Source organism: Lissotriton vulgaris, chromosome 10 (genome assembly GCF_964263255.1).
Source record: "Lissotriton vulgaris chromosome 10, aLisVul1.2, whole genome shotgun sequence".
NCBI classification, from domain to species: Eukaryota; Metazoa; Chordata; class Amphibia; order Caudata; family Salamandridae; genus Lissotriton; species Lissotriton vulgaris.
Window position 1 is genome coordinate 140315621 of NC_141698.1, and position 27785 is coordinate 140343405.

At 47.7% G+C, this 27785-nt stretch overlaps 1 protein-coding gene across 1 annotated transcript in view; it reads right to left on the minus strand.

The window, feature by feature from the left end:
* B9D1 (B9 domain containing 1) overlaps positions 1-27785 on the minus strand; it is a 396621-nt gene that overhangs the window by 318273 nt on the left and 50563 nt on the right. The window contains exons 3-4 of the mRNA XM_086940722.1: positions 21747-21858; positions 2245-2341 (exon numbers count right to left, since the gene is read on the minus strand). Coding sequence (XP_086796848.1) covers positions 2245-2341; positions 21747-21858 — 209 coding nt within the window. The remainder of the gene's footprint in view (positions 1-2244; positions 2342-21746; positions 21859-27785) is intronic.

Sequence of the window (27785 nt, forward strand, 5' to 3'; positions counted from 1 at the left end):
TGGAAAATCCCAATACATGCCTGTTTGTAGACTTTAAAACATCATTTGATTGCATAAAGAGAAATGTGCTATAGAGAAAATTACATTGCAGTGGAATTCTTCCTCTCATTCTGCAATCAATATACCAAATCTACCAAAACACTGGGATCTGTGTCAACCCAGGGGATAACAATTATACATTGATCAAAACATACACCAAAAGAAGCCTTGAGCAGGGGTGAGTGTGCTAACCCAATCCTTCCCATCCCCTTAGGATTTTGAATTGTAATGTGGCAGGATTTGAGGAGGCCTTTTGCAAATAAGAATTGCACACCAAGGTTAGGGGACCATGCAATGGTAATTCTCAAGTATTCAGACATAATCTTGCTGGACAAAACATGTGTGGGTTTGTAACATTTAGTTTCTGATCCGAACACTTATTGTGGAAAACAATTAACTTTCTGGCAGTAATTTCCTTAACATCTAATGTAGACATATTCAGGATAAACATTAGGAAAGACAGTCATTTAAGGAAGAGCCTGGTACTGGGCATTCATCATTTAAATATCAAGGCGTCTGGATTCATGAAACAAGGGGTACTGATATCAATATATATATATATATATATATATGAAAACACAAATTGCCCTAAGCATCCTGGAAGGCACTCGACAGTTCTCTCCCATCCGGGCTATAAGTTGGCATGCCTTTCCGCCTCTTTCTCATCAATGATTATGCCCGACGCGTTTCGGGGTTTGGAACACCCCTTCCTCATGGGCTTGCAACAAATGACACTCGGTAACAGCATTACTTGCATTTCCGGCACGTTTTTATTCATCAAGCCCCCCAGTGGGCGTGTGTTGCCTGTTCATTCTCACTGGCGTCATCTGGGACTTGTAGTCCGTAATGCTGTGAATTCGTTAATCCTTGGAGTAAGGTCGAGTGTTCTTTTGTTATTTTATGCAGTCCTTTGGATGCCTTGAGTAGGCTAGGGTGCGGTTGAGCACGCTAATTAAAAACGAGTCCTGTGCTCCAAGTGTTCCATTAGTTAGAATCTCGAGACTTGTGCTAACCGGGAAGCCTTTTTTTCCAGCGCACAATGGTGCCTTCCACACGGCCGGGCCGCCGTGCAGAATATGAAAACACAAATTGCCCTAAGCATCCTGGAAGGCACTCGACAGTTCTCTCCCATCCGGGCTATAAGTTGGCATGCCTTTCCGCCTCCTTCTTATCAATGATTATGCCCGACGCGTTTCGGGGTTTGGAACACCCCTTCCTCATGGGCTTGCGTGAGAAGCAGAAACATCAAATGGTATTTTAAATACCATTTTATGTTTCTGCTTCTCGCACTGCGAGAAAGCAGAAGGGTATGCCTGGTTGGAGAAGGGCGGTTGCTCTGGTTTAGGAGGAGTGGCTTGCCCAATGCTGTGGGCCCTAACTGTTTGGTCGGCCCTCTGGGGACGACCAAACCAGTCATGCACACTCTGGATTTTCTCTATATAGGCTGCATGCAGCCTACATAGGTAAAAGCGCCTCCCCTTAGGCGCTGCCATTGCAGCCTTGTGATTGGATTAGAGGAGGGGAGGAAGGCTACCTTCTTTCCGTTCCTGTTGGAGGCAGGAGAGCAGGAGTGCAGCAGGAAAACGCGGGACCTGGCAGGAGCGGAGGCAGCAGGGAACCCGGTAAGGTACGTTTTTATTTTTAACCCCCCGCGCGCGAACCCCTACGTGACTCCCCCGCGCAAACCTCCCATCCGCCCCCCACCCACGAGTCATGCCGGCAACGAGTGTCATTCTCTCTTCCTTCCACTACAGCACAAAAAAAACAACTTTGCGAGAGTGCCATATTATGAAATAAATAATACAATTATGTCTAGAACATCCACAGTATGTTTAAAATGGGTTACTATTTTGCGAGTAACAGACCTAGTGTTGCTAAACATACCCCTATTTCAAGGATGGGCCCACATTATCCCAGGGACAAACATAATGTTCCCACGCATGCTCCTCATCTAATGAATGAGTGACCCTGCACTGACATTGTGAAATAGTAGACACGTCACTGCTTTCAACTATTCAACAAGCCTATTAACAAATCAGAAGCCAGCATTTCCAAAGGACAATGACACAAGCCAATGAAAAATATGGGTGGAGAGAGGGTGGAGTTTCAAGTCACTACTTGAATCCAGCATGCCTCGCACAGCAGTGCATGCGCTGACCAGGCTCGACCTAAAAACTGTACAAATTGCACAAGTATGCAACTCACCTTCCAGGCGTGAAAGGCACATGAACAGCTCCATAACCTCGGACAACATCATTTCCAAACACATCTGGTCCATACACACTCACAACAATTTGAGGCCCTAAGAAAGATAAAATACAGATATTAAACATGGAACACATGGAAATGATGACAGAACTGCATAAAGAAACAAAGCAAACTCTTGTTCTTACAATGAGATAATGCATATTGCTTTTTAAAAGGCCACTTATTGGAAATTACTATTTTTGAACAAAATAGAAGAAGCAGCCAGGGATAAAACAACCACACCACCTGAAATCGTCACCTAAGTAGTACAACTACAAAGAAACAGTTGCCCACATCAATGATCAGCTGCTCATTGATCAAAATATAAACATAACTTGAAAACAAGATGAGAGGCAACCATAGTAAAGAGTTAGATGTCACAAAATTAACAGGTAAGTAAATAAAACAATTGCAAGTCTTGAATGATAATTAGTTTCTTTTCTTTAATAATGTAATACTTCTTTCTTATTTTTTCACAAATGCGCATTTGTGAAAAAATAAGAAGAAAGAATTATGAAATAATCAAAGAAAAGAAACTTATCATCATTTAAGACTTGCGATTTTTTATTTACTTACCGTTTAATTTTCTGACATCTAACTCTTTTCTATGGTTGCCTCTCATCTGCTTTTCAAATTACTATTTTTCACTTGAAGTAAAAGTGGAACATTGAAAATAGCTAGAAATGCCAAAGTTAAAACATGAAATATTGGCGCTGAAGGACCAGTGAGCACAATACTAAGCAGCAGATTTTTTCATGTGTGCAAGCACTTACTAGAAATACGCTGAAAATGGGCTTCAAGAAAATAAGCATTCACAATAGATAATAGTGTGCCGGCTCAGTAGGTTTATCAATATGGAAACGCGATGTAACATATAGCATCGTTTTTCAATGTTTTAAGATTGTGCTAGGGAATATCGAAGGGTCACAATATCATGACCAGAATACTGAGGGATACAATTTCAAAGAATTAAGTGCACAGAGGGAGGTATGAATTTACTATTCTTTATTCCACATCTATGAACTTATAAGATACGTATGCATCACCAAGGTACATATAAGTTGAGTTAGGTATAGAAATCTATAAAAATGTACCTTTCAATATTTTGTCGCTCGATATTCTGGGCATGATATTGTGACCCTGTGATATTCGGTCTTCGATATTCCCGACCCATATCATGTTTTAAAATAAGCAGTAAATTATGAACTGGACAGACGAGGTCTATTTAAAAAAGTACTTTTTTTATTGGCTTAGTAATTATGAACAGAAGAAATGTATAAAAGCATAATTCAATGCCCACAAGCTCCAACGTAACCATAAGCAAACAACTCAATCATTTTGAATTCCAGTTCATAAAGGCAACCATGTATTCAATACTACAGCCCTCAAAACTTTGAGCATCACAAGGTTGTGTCTCCAATAGCAACTACATTTCCTATCACTATTTCACTTGATCTGTGGGTGGAAACAGCAGCCTAAAGTATTATCAGCGTAAAGGAAAAACAAGGGGACCCTACTCACAACGGAACCAGGGTGATTAATGATTTAAAGAAGAACAGTGGTTCCTGTGGAATAGATACTTGATAATGATTTTTTTAAAAGGACGTAAAATACGTATATTTGGAACAGGAGTTAAGTGAGATGTCAAAGTGAAAGAACTTCCAATACACCAATATAAACTTTCAATGAGTTGTATTGAAAAACATTTTGAATTGTGCTAGTTTCATACATAAGCAAAATTATATACAGTTGTGTAAAGTGTCCTAAGTGAAAAATATGAACCAAAGCATTAGAATGACATAAGTGAAAAAATATATATGTGCGAGGTTTCAATAGTTTTTTTTTTACAAAAAGCGACTACTTTCTTTCATACAGTTACATAACATCTATACAATCATAGAATGTTTTTTCTCAAAAGGTTCGCTTTTCTCAATAGTCGACGGCGTTTCGAACCTAATATGTTTGTAGGGTATATTCAGGACCTACGATGTGGGACATCTGGGAAGAAGAGAAATATGTTAACTCCTGTTCCAAATATACGTATTTTACGTCCTTTTAAAAAAATCATTATCATGTATCTATTCCACAGGAACCACTGTTCTTCTTTAAAGTATTATCAGAGCACATGACTATACCAACATGTACCTCTGTAGGATGAGAAACAGCGTTTACAACGCTGTTGTTACCACGCAGGTAGGTAACAATGCGGTCGTTACAACGACCGCTTTGTAACCACGCGTGGCTTTACATTGCAAGTAGTTTCTACGACTTGCGCTAGGTGGCGTGCAACACCAGGGAATGTGTTGGATTTTAAGTCCAACACATTCCCTGCTGTTGCTGTAACTGGAGTATGAATAGAAATTTATACTATTTCTAAGTCCAGCGCGCCATCTAGAGCAAGTCGTAGAAATGACTTGCGATGTAAAGCCACGCGTGGAAACAACGCAGTCGCTGTAACGACCGCGTTGTAATCTACCGTGTGGTATTTGCTAGTGGTGTAACATCATATATTCCTGTAAGACATAGGTACACTCTTTCTATGCTTACATTTCTTATACTTGTATTTTTTTTCAACGCCTTGCTCACATGTATCTTTTTATATCACTCTAAGCATAACTTGGGCCTTCTTTAGACCCAATTTCTTTTCCTCCAGTGTTGGTCACCACTCACTACCTGAGCGTCAAAAGTATGCTTTCCTGATTTCACAAAGATCTTTAAAGTCCACTAGCTCCAACATCCAAGATCTTAACAGGCACTGCAAGTAGTTGTTTGGTCATCTCCTCTAAATAACGATCACCATCAGAAATCAAGACTCTCATGGGCACGACTCTGGCAAGCCCACTTTGATCTGCTTTTTTCCTATCAAGAGAACACCAGCAGTGGTTTGTGTACAGCGGGGGCCATGGTCCACATTCCAAGGTAGGTAACACACTAAATGCCTCACAGAGCATGAGGGCAACACTCAGTTGTTATAATTAACTATGATTCTCATCCCCAGAAAACCTATAGGGTAAATGAATAGTGCCTGGGATCGCTGGCAAACCTTTATCCTGACCAGGATAGAGGATTCATCTAACTCAATGTGATGTGGGGGCTGGTGAGTATACTGACCTCTGCGTACAAAGGCTCTGGGTTCCACTGTCCAGCAAGTCCCCTACCAACACCCAAACCCTCAACTCCAAGCACAAGGCAGACAGAGACAACAGCATCTTAGGTGTTGACAGAAACCAGAAAGCACTATAATGAGGGTTGTTTTCAGTTCCAAAGAAGGTGTTCAGCACGCGGTCTGCGTCAAGTACAGAGACAAGGACACTTTCTGCCACTCCTGTCCAGTAGAACAATTAGCATCAATGGTGCAAAAGAGTAGACGGGGCCTAACAGCAGCAATGATGAACTCGAGTCATTGCACCATCCAACAGCTCTGAAGTTTATTTTGAGTTTTACCATAGGTTGGAGCAGGTCAAATGAATGAAACTATTTATTATTATATAGGACTCATTTTCTTTGGGGATATACAAGAGAGATATTTCAAGCATGTCTTTCACATTATTTTGCTGCTGTATTTCTTCTTTCTGTGTAGATCTTGCATGGACAAACCTCAGGACTGTGCTGTTCCATCTCTTCCTGCCTACTGTGATATCCATAAGCACTCATTCCTACTCCTTTTATTAGCAATGCATGTTCAAACTATCTGTGTCTTATGTCATTAATCTCTGCTTTACCTCATATATAACTTTTTTCAGAAGATTTTTAAAGGCAAATTTCTTGTATTGGATTTCCAATGCCTTTATACTAATACTTCCTCTGAAGCCTTTTCTTTGCACAGGTGCACACTTTCTGTTCCAATGTTTACTAAAATAAGTGTAAGAGCCTTGAATGCTGTTGACACAGTTTATGTGACATGGACATTAAGGGCCAATTTAATTCTTGGCAGAAAAGAAACTCCGTCACAACAGTGATGGAGTTCCCTCTCCGGCAAGACTATGGTCGGACATCCCTATTTAAATGCGGGCGGAGCATAGTTTTACAACGGAGGAGACTGAGAAATCCTCAGTTGGCCCGATGGATTAAGGGGAGTGGGAGGTTTAGCTACATGTCTGCCCCCATAAATTAGATGGGTGGACATACAGCAGTGTTTCAATGACTATCACCACTAGGAAAAACCTGGTGGTAAGGGGGCATTAAAAAGAGTTCAATGTCCCCCTTACTATGTAAAGGAAACTTCCATAAGAGGCATTGGTTTTTATTTTCATTAAAAAAATCCTGCTTTGGGATTTTCTTTAAAAAAAAAAAAAAAGATCTAATCTGTCATGTTGATGAAGCCATATGGCAAAATTGCAATGCATTGACAGCAACCACTGTGATGGCTGTTCCTGCCAATGCAAGAAATGTCCGCTGGTCTGAATATGACTGTCAGCACCTCTGTCAGGGCCTTGGCGGAGAATGGGAAGACTTGTAACTTATAAATCAGGCCCTAAATCTGCATACTAAAACACACTCCCCACTCGTACAAAAAAAAAAGAAAAAAGTTATTACGAGTAGCAACAGGGATGAGTTGATTTCTCGAATCCTACTGGGTAGCCTTTAAAAGTGTTAGAGTTCTTTCCTCGCCATTATGTTGTAGCTTCTTTCACCAACCACTTTTGCACCAATGTGTCTACATCTCAGACTTCTTTCAGGGAAACATTTCCAAACCCCCAAACTCCAGTCGCATTCCCACCCCTTTTTTTTTTTTAGGTAATTTGCAGCTTGACTTTGAATGCTGCTTAGATTGCCCCCCACAACCAATGAGGCTTATAGGGATTCTCTCCATAGATCCCTGTCAGGGAAAAATCATGAAGAATTTCACCTACTTTCTAGTTTCGACCACAACTCTTATGTGCAACTTTTCCATCTCTTCTGCAGGTATTGTCATTTCATACAACTACAGACACATTTCTCTTCTGCTTTTTACTGCCAATGTAGTTGAGTTCCTAGTCAACACCCACCTGTCTTCCTACCTTGAACCCAGCATATATTTTGACTTGTATGAATCTGGATTCCGGCCAGCTGACATGACCAAAACAGTTCTAGATTCTAATGAACTACATAGATACTTGGAAGGTGGAATTTTTGAAGCACTCATCCTGCTAAATCTCACTGTGGCTTTTTACACAGTCTCCACTCACATCCTTCTGCGTTGGGTGTGTTTGGCTGGGATAGGAATGTGCTTGGACTGGGTCAGATCTTTGCTTCCAAATCGTCTCACAAGCAGTTTTGCGACCTCCTTTCAAGAGTCCCACTCTCTTCTCAACTTCAATAGTTATTTTGCTTTCCTAATCTTTTTCATAAGGTTAAACTTTTTTGCCTATGCCAATGGCGCCCAACTTATATAATGATTGGGTGATGATCTAACTTGCTTTCAAACACAATTTAAGGAATGTATATTTGCCGTAAAGGAATGTATACTCGCCATCACCGCTTGCATGAACCTAAACTATTTTCACTCAATTTCCTTTAAAACAGACTCTGGTTTTGGACAGCTCTTCCCTGTGGACTCCTAATTGGTTACCCTCAGCACTAGATTGGCTCATTAATGTTTTACTTCCAACTTTCTTTCTCCAGCCACACTCAGAAAGTAGGGTCTCTTTCCATTTTGCTTCTAAACATGCTTAGGACGATTCTCCCTTTTTTTCCATCGGACTTCAAGAAAATGGTAGTCTGGCCCCTCAATTTTTCCAAGCTGGGATATTACAAATCTGCTTAGGACAGTGGTAGTTTGTGCTGCAGCGTATCCAAATTGTCCAAAGTTCTGCAGTCCTCTTTGATTCTTAGAGTTGAATAAAAGTTCTGTTTTTTGGTTGCTCATGAAACAATGTTGCCTTCTTAAAGTGCTCTGCCTTTGTAACAGGACAGTTCATCACTCACCCAAGCCATATTCAGCTCGATTTTCAGAGTTAGCATCTTTTCACAATTATGCTCTTCATCTGTGACTGTGGTGCTCATTTAAAAAATCTGCAAGGTCGAATGGGTGGGTGGAAGAACGTTTGCTTATATTACAGCTAAAGTATGGAAGTCGTGGGGGGTGTTTCATCTGTTTTCTTTCTTGGTTCTAGTTGGTTTTCTCTTCTATGAAAATTGCGGACTTCGCTTTGCCGGTGGGGGGTGCCTATGGTTTTTAATACGCAGGACCACCCTCCGGGTTGTAGGTCCAAATGCTGTGTTTACTCATTGCATGCTTACGCCCTGCCAGCGAGTCGATGTAGGCAGCTGGGCTGTGTATGATGCTAACTGGCTGCATAATAAAATGTTTGATTCTAAAGTATGGAAGTCCCGGTCACTTCAATTCGCTCAGTTGATTCTTTACTGCAATTTGTACATTTCGGAAAACCCATCTGCATGCATCCTTATACAGAGTCTGCCACTGTATCACTTTCTCCCGGTTCGAGGACACCAGATCCTCAGATAGCAAACGCTTTACAAATAGTAAATCAATCAATCAATAGTGGCAGTCTTATTCTCCCTGGTGGGTGTAACTGGCAAAGACCTATTACGCGGTAAAGCCATGCTCAATGCAGCTATTAAAAATGTGCAAATTACCACTAGCGAGAAGAATAAAGTGTTAAGAAAGTGTTCATGTTACATCATGTATCGGTTATGAAGTTCAGTTAGTTGTATGCTGGTGTCTCTTTTTGTACATGTTGAAACCTTGTGAGTCTTGAGCGTTTTTGATTCAGTAATTAAAGTAGTTTAAAAAAAGAGTGTGATATCTGTTTTGTCAATCCTAAAATACTTACCTTTTTCTAGCTTCCCTACCAGACTCCTCTCCTAACGTATCCAGTTCTTATATTCTTTGTACTCAAAGGTATTTCTGGAGTTCAGATTGTGTAAGAGGTAATAGGTCATAGATGGAATTCAAAGAGATTCCCATGGTCTGTGATCGGTTGGACAAGCACTTTTAGGGAAATCAAAGAGAAGGAGAAACAATATTTAGCCAGTTCAGCAGATGCTGACATAGAATACAGAGTTGTCTCTGCTCTCCTCGACACCATCAAAATGAATTCTGCTTATATAGCCTTAATGAGAATAAAAAAGAATGTTTCAAATGCATACACAACCAGTTGGCCTGAATGATAAGGATAACCCCCTATAAGCTTGGGGGTTTCTCGATGCTAGGATGCTGGAACCTTTTGTTTATACGAGAAAGTCATCCTTCTCTGATAAGTAGCATGTTTTATGCTTTGTACTTTGTATGTGGCTAGAATCTGTTTTGCAATGCATAACGATAGCTCCTCGCGCAAGAAATCACTGTCCACACTTCTTCAAGGAGCAAGAAAGGCCACTTTATTTTAAGACAGGTGCATAATACATTTCTTGAACACATTCATTATTTATTTATATCATAAAATTCCAATCTACACATTATGCCTAAACTCCCTACCTAACAGAACCCGAAACTAACTCTTGACTAATACCCCCAGGATTACCCAACGAGCTACCCTTCAGGATGGCCAACCCGCTCCAGGCTGCCCACCCCACTAGCCAAAACCGCCTCCTAAAAAAAAACAAAGACACCTGTCCTAAAAGTGGCAAGGCCCGAAGACCAGAGCAGCGCCTAGAGCACCGTCAAGTACAACCTAACTAAGGAATAAAGGGAGGGTGGGTGGGGCAAAAAGAACCTCCCTTCCCTTGCCTCCCTCTAACGCCGTGCCCAACCGCCAGCCTGACTTCCCTTTAATACCTCCCCCCAATCAACCCCACCTGCTTACCTGATTCTCGCGCGAACAAACCCAGGGAGAGACCAGCTCGCGCATGGCTCTCCCTGGGTCCCCCCCTCGCGCAAGAAATCACTGTCCACACTTCTTCAAGGAGCAAGAAAGGCCACTTTATTTTAAGACAGGTGCATAATACATTTCTTGAACACATTCATTATTTATTTATATCATAAAATTCCAATCTACACATTATGCCTAAACTCCCTACCTAACAGAACCCGAAACTAACTCTTGACTAATACCCCCAGGATTACCCAACGAGCTACCCTTCAGGATGGCCAACCCGCTCCAGGCTGCCCACCCCACTAGCCAAAACCGCCACCCAGGAAAACCTTTAGCGTTTTCCTGCCCCACCCAAAGAAGGAAGGGAAAGAGCACCCCACAACTGCACCTGAAGAACTGTGGCAATTAAATCTCTTAGCTCCAGAAGGAAAAAGAACTGCCTAATGTAGATAGATGGACCCCGTCCTCACAGAATACATACTTCTCTGAAATATTCCAATTATGATGAGCCAAACTGTATATACATAAATGATTACAAAACGTCGTATTGTTCTCTTCACATTGCGTCCTGCCTTCTCCATGGCGGAATAGCTCCTTGCCCCAGTCCATCGCAATCGAGGCACGAACTCCGTCCATATCACCATGGTGCTCACCCATGTGCTCTTGATGACTACGAGATCATGATACATGAACTTTAGCAAGGTCAAACCTGATAGAGAAACTAAGTCGTGTTCACCAACATGCAGCACCAGTAGACCCGAAGGGCCCCCCCCCAACCCTTTGAAACCATAGAAGCCAAAGCAGGAAAAAATACCGCCCAAACGCATGCCCCCTGCGCCATGCCAGGAGACTTCATGTGTCAGACTGCTGAAACCAAGAGATCTCCCACAAAGCTGACGCGCAGCGACTACAGCAGCCAGTTTAACAAAAGAGTGCCCAGGATCCACACCCTCCTTATGGATCCAGCGACTGGGGCCAAAGACCTAGGGGAAAAAGAGATGTCCGGCAAAGCAAAGGCGGACTACTTTCTCCAACAAAACCTTGCGGAGGACAGCTAACACTGAGAAACAAGGATGGGACCGCCATCAGTATGACACAAATTTTGTCCCCCGAGATACGACGAGGAGAAGACACAAAAACCTCCCAGTCCCCCACAGGGCAGCATGCATACACACCGCTGCTCCCCAGAAACACCCCACCTACCCCTCCCCATCTGATCAGTGTTGGACATCCTCAGCCACAGGCGTACCCTGACATGTTCCCCCCACCACCTCGCCGCTGACCCTTCCCCACTCAACCCCTCAAACCCAGCAGATCAGAGGCCCGAAACGCCCCGAAGAATACCCACACAAAGCACAAACTAAATTTTTGTGGCACTCCAAAGCATCATAGCAGCACACCTCCCAGTGCGATAAAAGCAACTGAAGCAAATCAAAGGGCACCGGCTGCCGTAGCTTCTAACCACCAGCCCGGAGCCTACCCACCCTTTCAGAAATGTACGAAACAATACTCCCCCCAACCGAAATCCCTCCCCCACCAAAGCTGACCATAAAAAGACACCCCTGCCAACCTGAAATGATCGTGAGGGAAAGGCCTTCGTTCGCTAAATGTATAAACAAACTGCAATAAAAAGTGTTCATCAGCTAACCCAGCCCGACCGGACCTGCCATCTCCACCAAACTGCAAAAAACTCATGCCAGGCCTTCAAAGAACTCCGCCGTGCAGAGGCAGCTACGGAATGTGTAGGCTGTTCGGAATTCGGTTAAAACCGAGTCTCCCCGACTGTACCCTACAGGATGAAAATCATCTGACCCGGTTTAAACCGAGTGTCACTGATTTTCATAGTCATTGCGCCACTTAGCCACTTGATGGAGCCAAAGCACTAGAAACCAATGGCCTGCCTGTGCAGCCTTGTGCCGAGGCGTCGGGGAAAACACTTCTGCACACGGGGAGCCGAGGTGTGAATGACCCAAGGGCCAGAGCAACACCAGGCCCCCTGCCTGGCTCACGTGGGGGGGGGGGGGGGGGGGGGGGGAAAGAGCTGTTGTGGTCTGCCGCCATCTGTCTTACTACTGCCGCATCAGAGTACTTAACAGGTCTTTAAAAAGACCATTTACTTAACAATGCTACCTTTGAAATCGCTTGGAAGCACAGGCTAATTGCTGTAGGCGGTGCTCAGTGGTTAGGTTGCGAAGGGTACCTGAATTCTAATCCTGGCTGCTCGACAACCTGTGATCCCGGCCTGTGCCTCGTTCCTCTTGGACTGAAACAATAGTCGCCTAGGAGCACGCATGCACTCGGCATCATGAAGCAGAGAAGCGCTGTACAAGGGATGTAAAAAAGTTATTTATAGGGCGTACCTCTCTGCGGGAGATGCGGACTCTCCGTGCTGTCCCAGCAGAGAGGCCTCCTCCTGCTCCATACCGTCTGCCATGGTCCTGACTCCTGCCCATTAGTACAATCTGCAGTGACGGGTGGTTTTTGGGAGCTTTGGACCCTCAGTGCACATTGGCAGCTCTGGGCATCTACCAATGCTCTCAACACTGCCCTCTCTGCGCGTTTCTCTTCTCCTCCCCTCCCACCAGGGATCGCCCCCAAAACAAGGCCAGCAGCTCCTCCGGTCTAGGGGTGTCCAATTGTCAAAGTAAGACAGCCGGGGAGTGAGCGCAGGCGGGAGATGTCTGAGAGCTCACAGAGGCCGAGTCTGGGAGTCAAAGATGCATTCACCACCGCAAGTGTAATTGTGAAAAGTACAGTAATCACTTTAATCGCCATTTTCCATGAGGAGCCGCAGGATTAAACATGGCTCACGTGGGTCTTTCTAGATGTTGCAGTGTGGTGGGAAGGAAGGGAATCTCTTCAAAGGAAGCGGTTTCCAATGGCGTTCCCTTCCTCCTTTGCCTCTGCAGCTGTGAGCACCCTTGCCGCCTATGCACGTATCTAGCTTAGTCCAGCGAGGGGCATTGAAGAGGATCGTCTTTGTTCCCTGCAGTACCGCAGCAGCCAGATCAGGACCCTGCTAGGAGGGTCATCACAAGGCAGCCTGCATCGGATATGCAGTTGGACCTTCCTTCCATTGAGTGCCAGAGAAGACGGAGACAAATACTGGACATTTATAATATTTTAAGATTCTGCCAAGGCCTGCTCATGATGTTTAAAAATAGGACTCTATATAAACTCGCCCGTATTCATTTTTAAAATGGCTCTTCTGTCTTTTTCCCGTCTTTACCAGAGAAAGATAATCAAAACAGTTCGAGCACAAGTTTGAAAACGCTTTCTTTATTTGCTGTTTGAAGTATGTAATGGGAAGGATGTAAAATACCGACTTAAAGTAATTTTCATAATTTTTGTATTGGCTAGGCTGGCAATGCCAGTGAAAAACCAACAGGTGGCAACCCTAATTTATGCGACTAATTTATTGAGTACCTACACTTTTTTCAAAGCACTGGCAGTAATGTACACTCCCTCTACCCACCCGATCAGGTGGACCACGCATAAGCACATGCGTATGAGTTAGTGAATGAATGAAGAATGAATAAAGAACATTGCAGACCAACGCTACAAACATTGTCTTCCGTGCACATTAAAACAAGCGTGGCCCGCGGAACTTCGAAATGAAGCAGTCGAAAAACTACACCTATTGGCTATTCTAATGCTTGTTTTCAGTTTGCCATGCAGTGCTCTTTGGGGTTTGGAGAGCCACCCAGTGCATGCAGTGGATTCCCGATGCCAATAGTTTCTAAAAATCGTTTTCCAAGTAAGAAGACCTTTTATGTGCTTTACACTAATTGTGGCCTCCAACTTCCCTATGGCCTCCACATTCTCTACGTGCACTGTATGTGTTCCGTACAACGTGCACGCACGGTAAACGCTTTGCCTGGGTTTAAAGACCGCTTAGCTGGTGGGACAGTTGCCTTTTAGTAAGTTACGTATTTACAAAGTGATGCACGCACCTCACACTAGGTTTGTCTATACCAGGAAAACCAAAAACAGCCCGTTCAGAAGGTGCCGATGCCCAAGACAGTCAGGGGTCGTGCTATATCTGTTCCCGCATGTGTTGCGTCGTTCATTATGTATACCCTGCACGAAATTCTGTATTTTCCTTTTTCATCCCCAATTAGAAGTGAGGAAGTGAAACAACATGCATTTCAAAGTGAATCCTTTTAGGGCTTCTCCTCTAACGGGCAAAGTCAAGGAAGTGAAACATGCATTTCAAAGTGAATTCTTTTAGGGCTCCTCCTCTGACGTGCAATGTCACTCCAAACAAAGATGGAGTTGGCCTGTCCACATGGGCCGTTCTAAAAGGGGAAAAGGCAGTCACCAAGAAGCCTGATTTCCAATCACCTGCCACCGTTTACCATAAACGATGACGCGGGCCAATGGGAAACAGGGGCGGGGCTTCAAGTCCCTTCTGAATTCGTATTGATTGCTAATCCCTTCATAATCCCTGTTTAAAGCTAAAGTCACAATATGCAACCAGTTCAACGCATGTTGCAGAACCTGTCCCAGAGAATGTCAACCTTCAGGTGAATCCGTATTGGCATAGAAAGCTACATCAGTGGCCAGAGCTGGCAAATTGTGTACTGACTGTTTTGGCGTTGCAAGTCTCTAGTGCCGATGTCAAGAGGGCCTTTTCACAAATAAAAGTTTACATGGGAAGGAAAGAGAGAGCACGAATGACCAAAGCCTCACTGAAAAAATATTGTATGGTGTACTACAATAAGTTGCACTTGTAAAACTGTATTTGGACCCCCATATACACTGTACGTACACTGTCTATATACCATGCATCAATGAAGAGAGAAAGCAATAATAAAAGCAAAGCGTTCCATAAACACCTGTAAAACACTGTTTCAGTTGTTTTTTATGGCGTGAAAATGAGTAACCACTGACAAAGCACAGTTTTTTTAAGGTATTGAAATCACTGGAAAACACTGAAAAAACACCACCAGAATTTACCAAAAATAGAAACTGAAAACAGGAAAGCCTAGGAATGTGCTACCAAATGGTGGACCCTCATTCCCCAAAGTCCCATACGTACCGTGGAATTGCCGTTAGTTCCAGGTCCGCCCCGAGAGCCCACTCGCGGAATACGGACCCTTGAAAGCGAGATAAAGAATCAGCGATACAACTAATGGCTCCCGGAGCATGCCGAGCTTTAAAGGCAATTTTCAGTTTAGAAACACCGCAACACGAAGCCGCACAGGATCTTTAGCACCCGCAAATCGCGGGCCCTTTGTTTGTTAACAAGATCAACTACCGATATATTGGCCACGTGAAACAATACGGCGCGAATCTGAATTCCCCCCCCCCAGATACACAGAGCAACCCACAACGGGAAGAGTTCCAAAAAACGCAATGCTGCGACCTTATTCTTTCCCGCGCACTGGCCAGCCAGCCGCGCACCAACGACCTTCCCAATATGCCGAAGCCATGAGCTCCTCATGCATCCGTGAAAAGTTGCCACCTGCCACACCATGTCCTCATCCGCAAAAAACAAGGACACGCCACTGACATCTTGCAGGAAACGCAACCAGATATTCAAATCTGCACGGACAGCAGTTGTAAGGCGCACACAAATGATGAGGAATGCCGGCGCCAGACATCGAGAGGCCCAGATGTCGACAAAAAACGTCCTACCCGCCCGAACAACCCAACAAGCAAAATTGAGGCACCCCAAAAGTTTCTGTACTTTCCGCAGCCCCACTTTGTGGACTCCCAACACCAAGCGTATTAAATCAGTCATCTCCCGCACGGTAGCAGCAGGCAAGCGCATCATCATAGTCGCGGTATCAATCCCAATCCCGAAGAAATTCAGTGATGTACAGGGACCTTCGGCCGTAACCGGCGCCAGAGGAAAGCCCAAACCCTGGTCATAGCCTGAAAGATTACCAAAGCCGCCTGATACTGCCCGGACTGACCCCCCACCCCCCCCTTAAAAGAAAGTAATCAAGGTAATGGCAGACCAAGACGCAGCCGCTGACAAAATTGAAGCGCCACTGCAGAAGGGTACTGAGGGTCTCAAAGAGGGAACATGACACCGAGCAGCCCATGGGTAATACTTTATGAACATAAAAAACATCCCCCAAAATGCATGCCAAAGAGACCCAACAAAAACCACTGAGGGATAGGAAGGAGCCGGAAAGCCGACTGAATGTCACTCATTGCCAGCAAAAACCCCCAACGCCTGCCCCGCGAACGAGCCGTAAGGCGTCATCCACTGAAGCATTTGGCACGGTTGAGGCAGCTGGGTCAATGAAATCGGTGACGGATGCACCCTCAGGCCAGGACCAACGATGGATGAGGTGAAAACTCCCCCATCGCCTTTTGGGGACCACCCCCCAGTGGAGAGACGATCCACAGGGAGAGGACAACTCAGAAAAAGGACCTGCAAACCGATCCCTCAGCATCCAACTTCTTCTGCACAAACCTGAGAGCACTCCCTCGCAGACCTCAGATTGTCAGACCACCACCCCACCCGGGGACCCTGATAACCAATCCGAAACCCAACCCTGAAAAACCCCAGAACAAAATCGCAGCAGCCTCAAAGTCAGGATAGTCCCCCAACCGCAAAATCAGAATGTGCTGCTCAATAGGGGTAGGAGCCCTCATGTGCAAAGTGCGGAGGTTGTCACCTACCCCCTTGAACCCCTCCCCTGTCCTGCAACCCGCAGTCCGTGAAAACACTGTGTGAGAGCATGCCGCCCCCCCCCCCCCCACACTGCACACACTCGTGGCAATCGTTTTGGCAGGATACTATCCTCCGTAACCATGTTTGGAACAGCCACGCCATCCCCAACTGTAGAAAATCTTCCCCCGTAGGTTGCATAGTAGAAACATTCAAAACCACGGGCCGCTCAAGCCTCAGTGTCAGAGCGACTCGCTCACCAACAAACCCCATCCCCCGTACCAATTGATCTTGTACTCTTAACAGGGAGACTCTCCCTTGGTTTCCACACAGCCCACCCTCCATCCTTACCTCTTGGCAACTGTGCCGACTGCTTCCGAAAATCAACATGATCCCCTTTAGAAGGTCTAGTCCCCGCTGCCTCACGTACCGTTGCGTGACAGGTTTTTCAGCAGCCACCCCATCCCCAACTGTAGAAACATCCCCCGTAGGTTGCATATTAGAAACATTCAAAACCACTGGCCGCTCAAGCCGCGGTGCCAGAGCGACTCGCTCACCAATAACCCCATCACCCGTACCGATTGATCTGGTATTCTTAAAAGGGAGACTCTCCCTTGGTTTCCACAAGGCCCACCAACCCTCTTTACCTCTTGGCAACTGTGCCGACTTCTGCTGAACATCAACCTGATCCATTTTAGCTGGCCTACTCCTCGCTGTCTCACGTACCGATGCGTGGTCCGCACCGGACTCCTGCAAAATACGAGAAACAGGGGAGTTGCCCCAGCCCACCCCTCTGGGCCTGTGCCGCCAAAAGCCCAACCTCCTTATCCCGCAACTCCTCTTCTTCCAAGTCATCATCTCGTACATCCAAATAGAAAGCTTCCCCAGAAAATGAAACTTTTGCACTGCCACTTGGTAGCGCCCCCATCAACAATTCCCCCATCAGAAAACTGCCAGTCAATGTCATGAAAGCTCCGCACGCGCAACGCTGCAGATGAGAAATCCGCTCCAGATGACTCTCCCGTGCTCCCGCTACTGGAAACAGCCGTAGGGACAGTTCCCGAGCCCGCAGAACCGGCCAACAGCCGCCCAGCTGGAGACGCAACATGAAAACTGCGGCCGCTCAAGCCAGATAGTGAAGAACCTGCCAACCTGCCACTCCCCAAGGACCCAAGTGAAACCGTCCCCAAATAACCAGCCACCGACGCAAACCCGGGGGCACCGCCTAAGCCGGAGGCCAAGCTAACTAGTGGAGCACTGGGCATCTCTCGAGAAACCGGGTACAGCACCTGGCTGGGAGCAGTGGACACCCCCCACCTGTCCGAAATCCTTCCCACCAGACACCTGGGACAGCTGCGGGTCATGGCGGGGGCCAGCAAGACCGGGAGTCGTGGACCCATGGGACCGGGGGGGTTGGAGGGGGAAGCACATCATTGGGCAGGACAGCCCCGGGGTCCCCAGGAGCCCCCCGGGAGGGGGCACTGTCGGGCGGAACAGCATGGGGCTCCCCAACAGCAGGGCAACCTAAAGCCCCACCACTAGGCAAAGGGGGGTTGGGCCAGCCCCAACCCAGCAGGAGCAGGGGACAGCAAATAACATTGGCCGTTCACCCAAAAAACAGGGGGAGGCCCTCTCAATTAACCCAGAACCCGGGGTGGGAGAGCCCCCAAACACCCCAGCCTGAGCATAGACCCGGGGGAGGCTCCTAGGTACGAGACTCCTCCCCCGACGGGTACCAGGCCCCACCGAAGGCTTCCTAGCCTTCCCCGGGGGGGGGGGCCCCGCCCAAGCGCTGATTCTGCCGGCCCACGGAGCGCCCCCGCCTCCCCCCGGGCGCCCCACGCAAGCCAGCACACTGCAGAGGCGGGAGACATACCTGCTGGTGGGCGCCCGGGTCAGCGGGCGTGGGGCTCCAACACTGCGGGGGCTAGGGCCGGCATGAGCTGCGCCGCCGGCATGGCAGCGTCTCCGTCGTCGTCCTCGTCTGCCTCCGGGCCGGGTGACTGACAAGCAGTCACCGCCCGCGACACGCCCAGCGAAGCCTTGTGAAGCGGGGGCGGGGCAACCCTACCCACGCCTCCGCCGGCACCCCCGGCCGCAGCAGGTCCTCTCGTCCCGCCGCACACAGGGTCTGGACAGCCCTTCGGACCTCCGCCGCCTCCTCCATGTCCCCCTCAGGTAACGCGACGCCAGCAAAGGAGCAAAAAGAACCTCCCTTCCCTTGCCTCCCTCTAACGCCGTGCCCAACCGCCAGCCTGACTTCCCTTTAATACCTCCCCCCAATCAACCCCACCTGCTTACCTGATTCTCGCGCGAACAAACCCAGGGAGAGACCAGCTCGCGCATGGCTCTCCCTGGGTCCCCCCAGACTTCGGGCTCTCAAATTTGCTCACTTCAAGGGGCCGTGAAAGGCCTTTACAAAAAAAGTAGCTCCTTTCTATTACGTTTCGCCCTTCAGTTGAATTTCTTACAATAAACAAATGTGGTAACCACTTTGTCTAACATAGCTTGTGTTAGACCTGGCACCATTGGTGTGGGTCTCCCTTCCATTGTTTGCTGTTGCTTAATGTATTTTTGCTGGTGTTAGATGCTTTGGGCACTGTGCCACTGCTGTCCAGTGCCACAGTGCAAGTGCTCCTTATTGTAAATTGATGTATTAATCAGTGGTTCCATGTTTGGTTATTTGGTTTACTTGTCAGACTCTAGTACAGTGCACTGAGTGTGCCCAGGGCATGTAAATCCAAATGTTGCTGGTGGGCTTGCAGTACTGGTTGTGCCACCCACAGAAGCAGCCTTGTAAAATGTGTCTAAGGTCTGCCATTGCAGAGTCTGTGCGCAGTCTGGTACTGTCACACTGACTGGGCAAGTGCACCCACTTGCCAGTCCCTAAACCTTCCCTTTTTTCATATCAGTCACCCCTATAGTAGACCCAAGGGCAGGGTGCATTGTAAGTATAAGGTAGGACATGCCCTGGTGTGTGTGGCATGCCCTAATAGTGAATTAGAGCCATTTTCGTTTTTCACTATTGCAAGGCTACCTGTTCTCCTTATGCCAGAATGGGCTGTATAATTATTACATTATATAATCCTAACTGACTCAGAGACCATGGTAAAAATTAGAGTTTAGTATGCCTGAACTCAGAATGATAAAACACATCTTTTGGTGAAGTTGGTTTTAACATTCTGTGCTTGCAATTGCCACTTTTAGAAAATAGGTATTTGCTTGCCTAACCTTTCAAGCCTGCCTCTGCAAGGTTGTGTATTCCTTGTCTGGAGTCTGTGAGTGACAGAGTTGGGGATTCCAAGAGACAGGATGGGTCAGCACAGTGGTCAATGGAGAGCTCTGCATCTAGGTGGGAGGGAGGAGTTGCACCTGAACCTTGAATAGGGCTGTGCCTGACTTCCACAATGCTGGCTCCACCTCCTGTGGGGTGTCTGATCTTTCTGCCCTGCCCTGTGAAAGGAAAGGAAAAGTCTGTTAAACAGAGTGCTTCAGAACTGGTTTGGACTGGGCAAAGGCCCCTCTCCCCTCAGAGAACAAAGGGTTTGGGGGTATAAATATTGGGACCCTGATCCCATGAAATTAGATCACTTTTGGAGAAACAAGAAGAAACCTCTGCTGAGGAGAGGAACCTGAAGAAACTGAGGAGAGACTATTTCTAAGTTGAAGTGGATTAGCCTGCAGTGTTTGCCTTACTGCCAAAGAGAGGAGAAAGGAACTTTGTGTACTTTTCTTTCAACTTGTGAAGGATCTCCAAGGGCTTGGAAAAGAGCGTGCCTCCTGCTGAAGTCTCAGTGACAACAGACTTCAACCCCAAGCTCCTCAGAGTTCTTTTGGAAGTGCCTGCTGCTGTTTTGGGTGTCGCAAGGAGCTGGAAGCGTGACGCAATGAAGAAGAAGCGTGTCGCCATTGCTGCTGCTGCCATCGCACTTCTGAACAAGGACGTCGCCGCTGGAGTGGTCACACTACACCGCATCGAGAGAAGCGTCTCGCAACTAAGAGGAAGCGTGTCGCCGTAGCTGCTGCCTGCCATTGCACTTCTGAACAAGGGTGTCGCAGCTGGAGTTGTCGCACTGCACCGCATCGTGAGAAGAGTCTCACAACGAGGTAAAAGCGTGTCGCTGACCCTGTTGCAGTTGTTGCACTTCTGAACAAGGGTGTCGCCGCTGGAACTGTCGATTTGAACTGAGGAAAGCACCTCGCATCCCCCGAGAAATGCACCGCCGTCGGAGCTGCTGCCGTCGCATTTATGAACAAGGATGTCGCCACGGTAGTTGTTGCATCGTGCAGAAGCTTCACGTAAAGGTGGGAGAAAAGTGTCGCAGCTGAAGCTGTTGCCGTAACACTTCTGAACAAGGGTGTCGCCACTGCAGTCTACGCATCGAACCGAGTACTTCTCGCATACCCGGAGAAGCGTGCTGCATCTAGAGGATCTTCACGTCTTTATTTCTTTGCACCGGAACTTTGCCGCATTTCCCTCGCTGCGACATTGCTTGTCGTGGAAGCGCAACGCATCGTAAGGTACATTGACGCAAAGTGTTGCATCTTAAGAACTGAACTAAACTAAGCTAAATCTACCATCTTAAAGTAACAGTATTGTGTATTTTTGTCGTTTATGGTCTTGTGGTAAATCTATATAAAGTATACTTATTTTTGATATAAAACCTTGTGTGGTATCCATCTGTAGTGTTGACACTGGGTTACTGTATATGGTCATAATGTCAGAGAGATTATTTGAAAATTGGACTAAGATGTCCAAGGCTGAGAGATTGAGGGTACGGCTGAGATGTCTAATCCAAATGGTGAAATCTCGACCTGAATAAATAACGGGAACTTCAAAGACATAAACCAAGCAGGTATCATGTATTGATCAAATGGTTTTGCCTAAAATCCCTCCATTGAGGATCAACAGAAGATGTAGGCATTCATAACGATCTGCGCTGAGACATCCACATATTTGGAGCTCCTCACTTTAATATTCTTGTGATTTTTCTTCAAACCCCATAACATAAATTCCAAACATGAATTCCTGTTGTGGTGTGAAAATGCTAACTGCCCATGTTTGACATACTTACATCCATAGGGGTTGGTACTTTTAAATGTGATGTCGATTGGGAAGTTCCAAACAAGATCTCGTTGTGCCTCTCGGTTTTTAGAGGTGATCTGTGAAATTCCTTCCTCCAACCCCTAAAAACCAAAAAATATTAAATAAATATAAAGCAATAATCACAGATTTGATTTTGCACTTCATTAAATAAGTTAGAAACATGGTCTTCGTATTTTCAAATTCTCAAAGCAAACACCTTTGCTTCTAAATCCATGTTTCTCACTCACAGTCTGAAATATCGAATACCAGTTACATGAGATCTTGGTTTGTGAGAACCTTATGTAGTACTCGTGTTGTGCTTCCTAACAAAGGGCATTTTGATGCAAGTCCCAGAGAATATAAGGCGCAAGTGCAGATAACCTCAAAGACCATAGTGTTTCTCTTATGATGATAACCAAATGGATTTGGCATAGTTTCAAAAGTCTTTAAACTACACTACACCAGTATGATGGCTAAGTTTATGATCTAGTATCCTTGTGTAGTACTCGTGTTGTGCTTCCTAACAAAGGGCATTTTGATGCAAGTCCCAGAGAATATAAGGCGCAAGTGCAGATAACCTCAAAGACCATAGTGTTTCTCTTATGATGATAACCAAATGGATTTGGCATAGTTTCAAAAGTCTTTAAACTACACTATACCAGTATGATGGCTAAGTTCATGATCTAGTATCCTTGTGGTTGGTTATAGAAACCAATTTAGAAGTCTCACATCTGACCTGTGTATGTGTGCTATCAATACTCCAGATACTTAAGAAAAGCCTGGCTCAAGCTGTCCCATTTGTTGCTTGCCATCTTCACTGGCAGGACAAGGAATTGCTCAGTTTGCAATACAAATACTTTTCTCTTTCATGGTCTCTAAAGATCATGGATCGAATACGTAAAGGGAGAGCAGAGTATCGGAGGTTGGTCTACTATTTTGCGTTCTCTACGAAGATAACAGATTTGAACATCTACACATTAACAAAGCTGATGCAGTGTAGGAATAAGATAACAAAAGGATCTAAGATGTCAGCAGTGCAAGCTAGCTAATAAAAGTCTTCATGTAAAGCACGTACACCATGGAAGAAGCTAGACATCAGAGCACATCTTTTGCTATAAGCAGCTTGTGACTGATAATGTCTAGAAAGAAGCATTTGAATTTGATACAGTAGCTGTAGTATGTTAAGACCTCTGGGACAGAATCCCAGACTTCCTTGGAGCTGTCCAGATGTCCAGGCCAAGAAGGGAGAAAAATAGAAATGCAGTAATAAGCTTAAATTAGGCTTATTATAACCAGTTCTCACCAACTAATCTCTCAGAGGGCAATCAGTGCAACGGAGTACCAAATTTCTGCCTGCACAGAGTGCCAATAAACATCAACACCGCAATCAATTAAATAAGCGGCTTCTTCAGCAATAGCAATAAAAGTAAGTAAATTAAAGTCTCAAAAGAAACCCAGACAGATATCTTTAATATTGCACATCAGGGAGGAGCTTCGCGGACAACCAAGATGGCCGCGTAAGCTCGGAGCTCCGCGGACCTTCCGATCCTCCGCAACTATCCTGCCTGAAATCCTGATCCACGAGGGTAGATTTTTGTTGCTGATGGTCCACTGAGGCGAGAACCGTTTTCAGATCATGAATCGGTGTTCCCTACGCTGAGCTACGTCGAGTGGGACTCCGTGCCAGCGCTGTGCCATTGTCTCTCCGGACTCCGTCACTACGCACGACCGACCTGCGGAGTGCCTGCCTGTCGTCTTCACCGGTGGGGTGTTATTTCTCACAGTGCGTTCCGGAGACGGCCTCCTACTGTCCGGCCCGGACAAGACCTCCGGCTCACTGGGCTCGGGCTTGCCTGGCATAGCCCTTTGTCCCCATCGGACCTAACATGGCGGGCAGAGGGGACCCCGACAAGACATCGGGCAAAGGCGTCCGCAGCAAAACACAGCAGCAGCAGAACAGGATTGAGCGCTATACCCAGCCAAAGACGCCACCTGTCACCGGACCCTCTGCCAAGAACCTCCCGCCCTCAGGCTCGCCGGACGGCTCGGAGCCTACCCTGAGCGACATCATGGGGGCCATCACTAGTTTCCGGGCAGACATGCAGCAGCAGCATGAAGTCCTTACACATAAAGTGGACACTATGGCCGTCGACCTGACTCTCATTAGAGCTGATTTGGGTAAAACTAACGATCGAGTCAAGAATCTGGACATAAAGACGTCCAGCCTGACGGCCGACGTCTCGGACCTACAAACAGAGGTCCGGAACCTGCAGAGGACCGCGGAACGATTCTCAAGGCGGCTGGAGGACTTTGAGAGCTGTGCCAGGCGACAGAACGTCCGTATTGTCGGGGTACCGGAGGGTTCAGAAGAGGCGGCGACGGACCTCCTCGTAGAAGACCTGATCAAGACCCATCTGGCACCGCCTGGCCTTAGCAACTTTTTCTCGGTGGAGCGAGCTCACCGAGTGCCGGGCGGCCCGCCGAAGTCGGGCGTGGCGCCTAGACCCATCGTGGCCCGGTTGCTCAATTTCCGAGACAGAGACGCGGTCCTGCAGGCTTCCAGACGGCATGGACCGCTTAAATTTCAGAACGCCGACGTCCATTTCTATCCGGACTTTACCAGGACGGTACAGCAACAGCGCCAGAGCTACGCCGGGGTGAAGCGACGACTACGGGACTTGGGGTTCAAATACTCCATGATGTTCCCTGCCAAGCTCCGGATCGAACATGAGGGCCATGCCCTCTTCTTTGACTTTGCTGAAAATGTAAGTGACTGGCTGGACACTTTATCGCCGCGCCGAGACGCTCAGGATGAACATGAAGGTGGTGCTGCTGGTGGCCTGGACCTATGAGACTTGGCTCTATAGTGGGTGATTCATCGTTTCTTAGTTCTGCCTCATACGACTATCGGATCTTGCCTTATTTTACCCTGTTGAATTTCCTGTCTGTACATGGAGGGTGGCGGGGGGTGTTCGCGGAGATTCCTTACTCCTCTGGGTCTCTTCTTGTAGAGTAGTTATGGGGCGACAGGCACACTGCTGGTTGGGGGGGCTTTTCAGTCATATGCAGGGGTGCAGGGTGGGGGGTGCAACTATGCAAGTTTATTTGTTCGTTTGTTCTTTCTCTTTCCCTTTCTTGAGGCAATGGATTGTGTTTCTTATTGTTTACTTGAGGATTGAGTTGGTTGGGGTCGGATGGGGCGGGTTGTTGGATGATGGGGGGTAGGAATTTAAAAGTGCTTAGCTGGAATGTTAATGGGTTGGGTGACCGAGTTAAGAGAGGGGTGGTAATCCAATTAATAAAGAGACATATGCCCGATGTTGTGCTTCTGCAGGAGACGCATTTGGTAGGGAACTCCTGCAAGGCCCTAAACCGTAAAGGTCACAAAATGGTTGCCCATTCTGGGTTCTCCTCGGGTTCCCGGGGGGCGGGCATCCTTGTGCGTGCGTCCCTTCCCCTTGAAATAGACGTCACTGTGCTTGATGATAGGGGACGCTACGCCGCTGTGGCGGGAAGATGGGAGGGGCGTTCCTTAGCGCTGCTTTCGGTTTATGTTCCCCCGGGCCTCCAATCCAGCACCTTTCAAGACCTTGGTGGCGCCATCTTGTCCCTGCCTGCGGGCTTATTGATCCTGGGGGGTGATCTCAACTCAGTCTGCTCTGGCACCCTTGATCGCCAAGGGACCTCCGGAGTTCCCAAATGTGGCTGCCGGCCTTTCTCGACTCCATGGGTTTGGTGGATAGCTGGCGACTGCTGCATCCCGCGCTCCGCCACTTTTCCTTCCTCTCCAGTGCCCATGGGAGTCTGTCCCGTATAGATTATGTCCTTACCCTGGCGGCACATTCGCCTGCCGTGTCTGAGGCCCGTTTTCTGGCACGGGGCGTTTCTGATCACTCTCCGTTGTGGGTCTCGTTCGACTTTGGCATCGTCCTGTCCAGCCGTCCGGTGGCGGTGAACCCTTGGTATTTCCGCAACCACAAGACGCGCGCACTCCTAGCCAAGGCCATCGACTTGTATTTCACCGAAAATACTGGCTCGGTTGGCTCGGCGGTCACCCTGTGGGAGGCATTCAAGACTGCGTTGCGGGGTGAGGCCCTAGCTCTCATCGCGGAGGCTAAGCGAACTCGTGATGCCGACCTTGTGCATATTGAAGAAGAAGTCCTGGATCTCGAGTCCCGTTTGGGGCCTGAGCCAGACCCTTCTCTTTTACACGACCTCTCCCTGAAACAGTCGGAGTACCACGATCTCGCTACGAATGCCGCCCTAGTTTTAGCCAAGGAACAGCAGGGCCGCATTTATGACGTTGGGGATAAGGCCGGTAAGTTGCTGGCCTGGTTGGACAGGCGCGAGATGGCAAGCCGGGTGGTTCCGGAGATCCTGGGCGAGGACGGAGTGGCGGTCACAGACCCGAGCGCTATTGCCGAGTCTTTTGCAGACTACTTCCGGGGTGTCTATACTTCTGGTTCAGACCGCTCCGAGGCTGATTCAGCCGAGTTTCTCTCGACGATTGACCTCCCCTGTCTTTCGGACGAGGAACGTGCTGATATGGATCGAGATATTACCGCGGACGAGATTGCCTTGGCGATCCGCGCCCTGCGGTCGGGTAAAGCTACCGGCCCCAATGGCATACCGGCCGAGTTATATAAGATTAGGCCGGACGTGGTCTCCCCTCATCTGAGAGCTATGTTCCTGCGGGCCCGGGAAGAGGGTGTCCTCCCTTTGGATCAACGGCTGGCCACCATAGTGGTCATTCACAAGGAAGGCAAGCCGAGGGACGTTTGTAGATCCTACCGTCCTATCTCTCTCCTCAACGCGGAACCCAAATCCTAGCTAAACTGCTTGCAAATCGGCTGGTTGGAGTCATCAGCGACTTGGTACACCCGGACCAATCAGGTTTTATTCCCCACCGCAACACTGCCCTCAACTTGCGACGGCTGCATGGTGTCATGGCCAGAGCTCACACCCTGGAGGAACCGGCGGTACTTGCTTCCCTGGATGCCACGATGGCCTTTGACTCCCTGGAGTGGAGCTACCTTTGGGCGGTGTTAGCAAAGCTTGGGTTTGGACCGGGCTTCCTGGGCTGGGTGCAACTTCTTTATGCGTGCCCGCTGGCTGCTGTCACAGTTAACCGTCGCATGTCGGCTTCCTTTGCGCTTCATCGTGGTACTAGACAGGGCTGCCCCCTGTCACCACTCCTGTTTGCGCTGGCCCTGGAACCACTTGCGGCCATGTTACGCTCGCACCCTGACCTGCATGGAATCACCTGGGCCCCGGGTTTTGAGGACAGGGTCTCCCTATATGCGGACGACATCCTGCTTTACCTTACCTCTCCTTGTAAGTCGCTTATCGTGGCGTGCGACGTACTCCGGCTGTTTGGGCGCTACTCGGGCCTGATCATCAACTGGGCCAAGTCCTCCCTTTACATTCTCAAAGGAGACACGCCGCGCCTCCCTAGGGGCTGCAATATACAACTGGCCGGGCAAGGTTTTAAATACCTGGGAATCTACATATCGGGTAGTCCTAAGGCGCGTTATGATTACAACCTACTCCCTCCTCTTCAATGACTGCGGAGGGATGTTGATAGTTGGCGCAAGCTTCCGCTTTCTCTCCTGGGCCGGGCGGCATTGTTCAAAATGATGACCCTGCCCAGGTTTCTGTATGCCTTGCAAAATACCCAGGACCTTGTTCCGGCTCGCTATTTTAGAGAGGTTGAGAGCCTGCAACGTGCCCTGCTCTGGGAGGGTCGGCCTCGCGTCGCCATCCAGAAGCTTACATTGCCGTGGTACGACGGGGGCATCGCTCTGCCAGACGTGCGGCGGTACTACTGGTCCTCACAGCTTACTGCCATTAACCATGGCCTTTATGGCCCCGCGGACAGTCCGGGTTACGCTATGGACAGGTGGCTTTTGCGTGGAGGCAACTACTACCGCGCCCTGTACTCCAGGTCCTTTGATCGGCGCCTTACGGGCCCGACCAAGGCAGCGGTCCACACGTGGCGGACGATTACCAAGATACAGGGCTGGCAGGG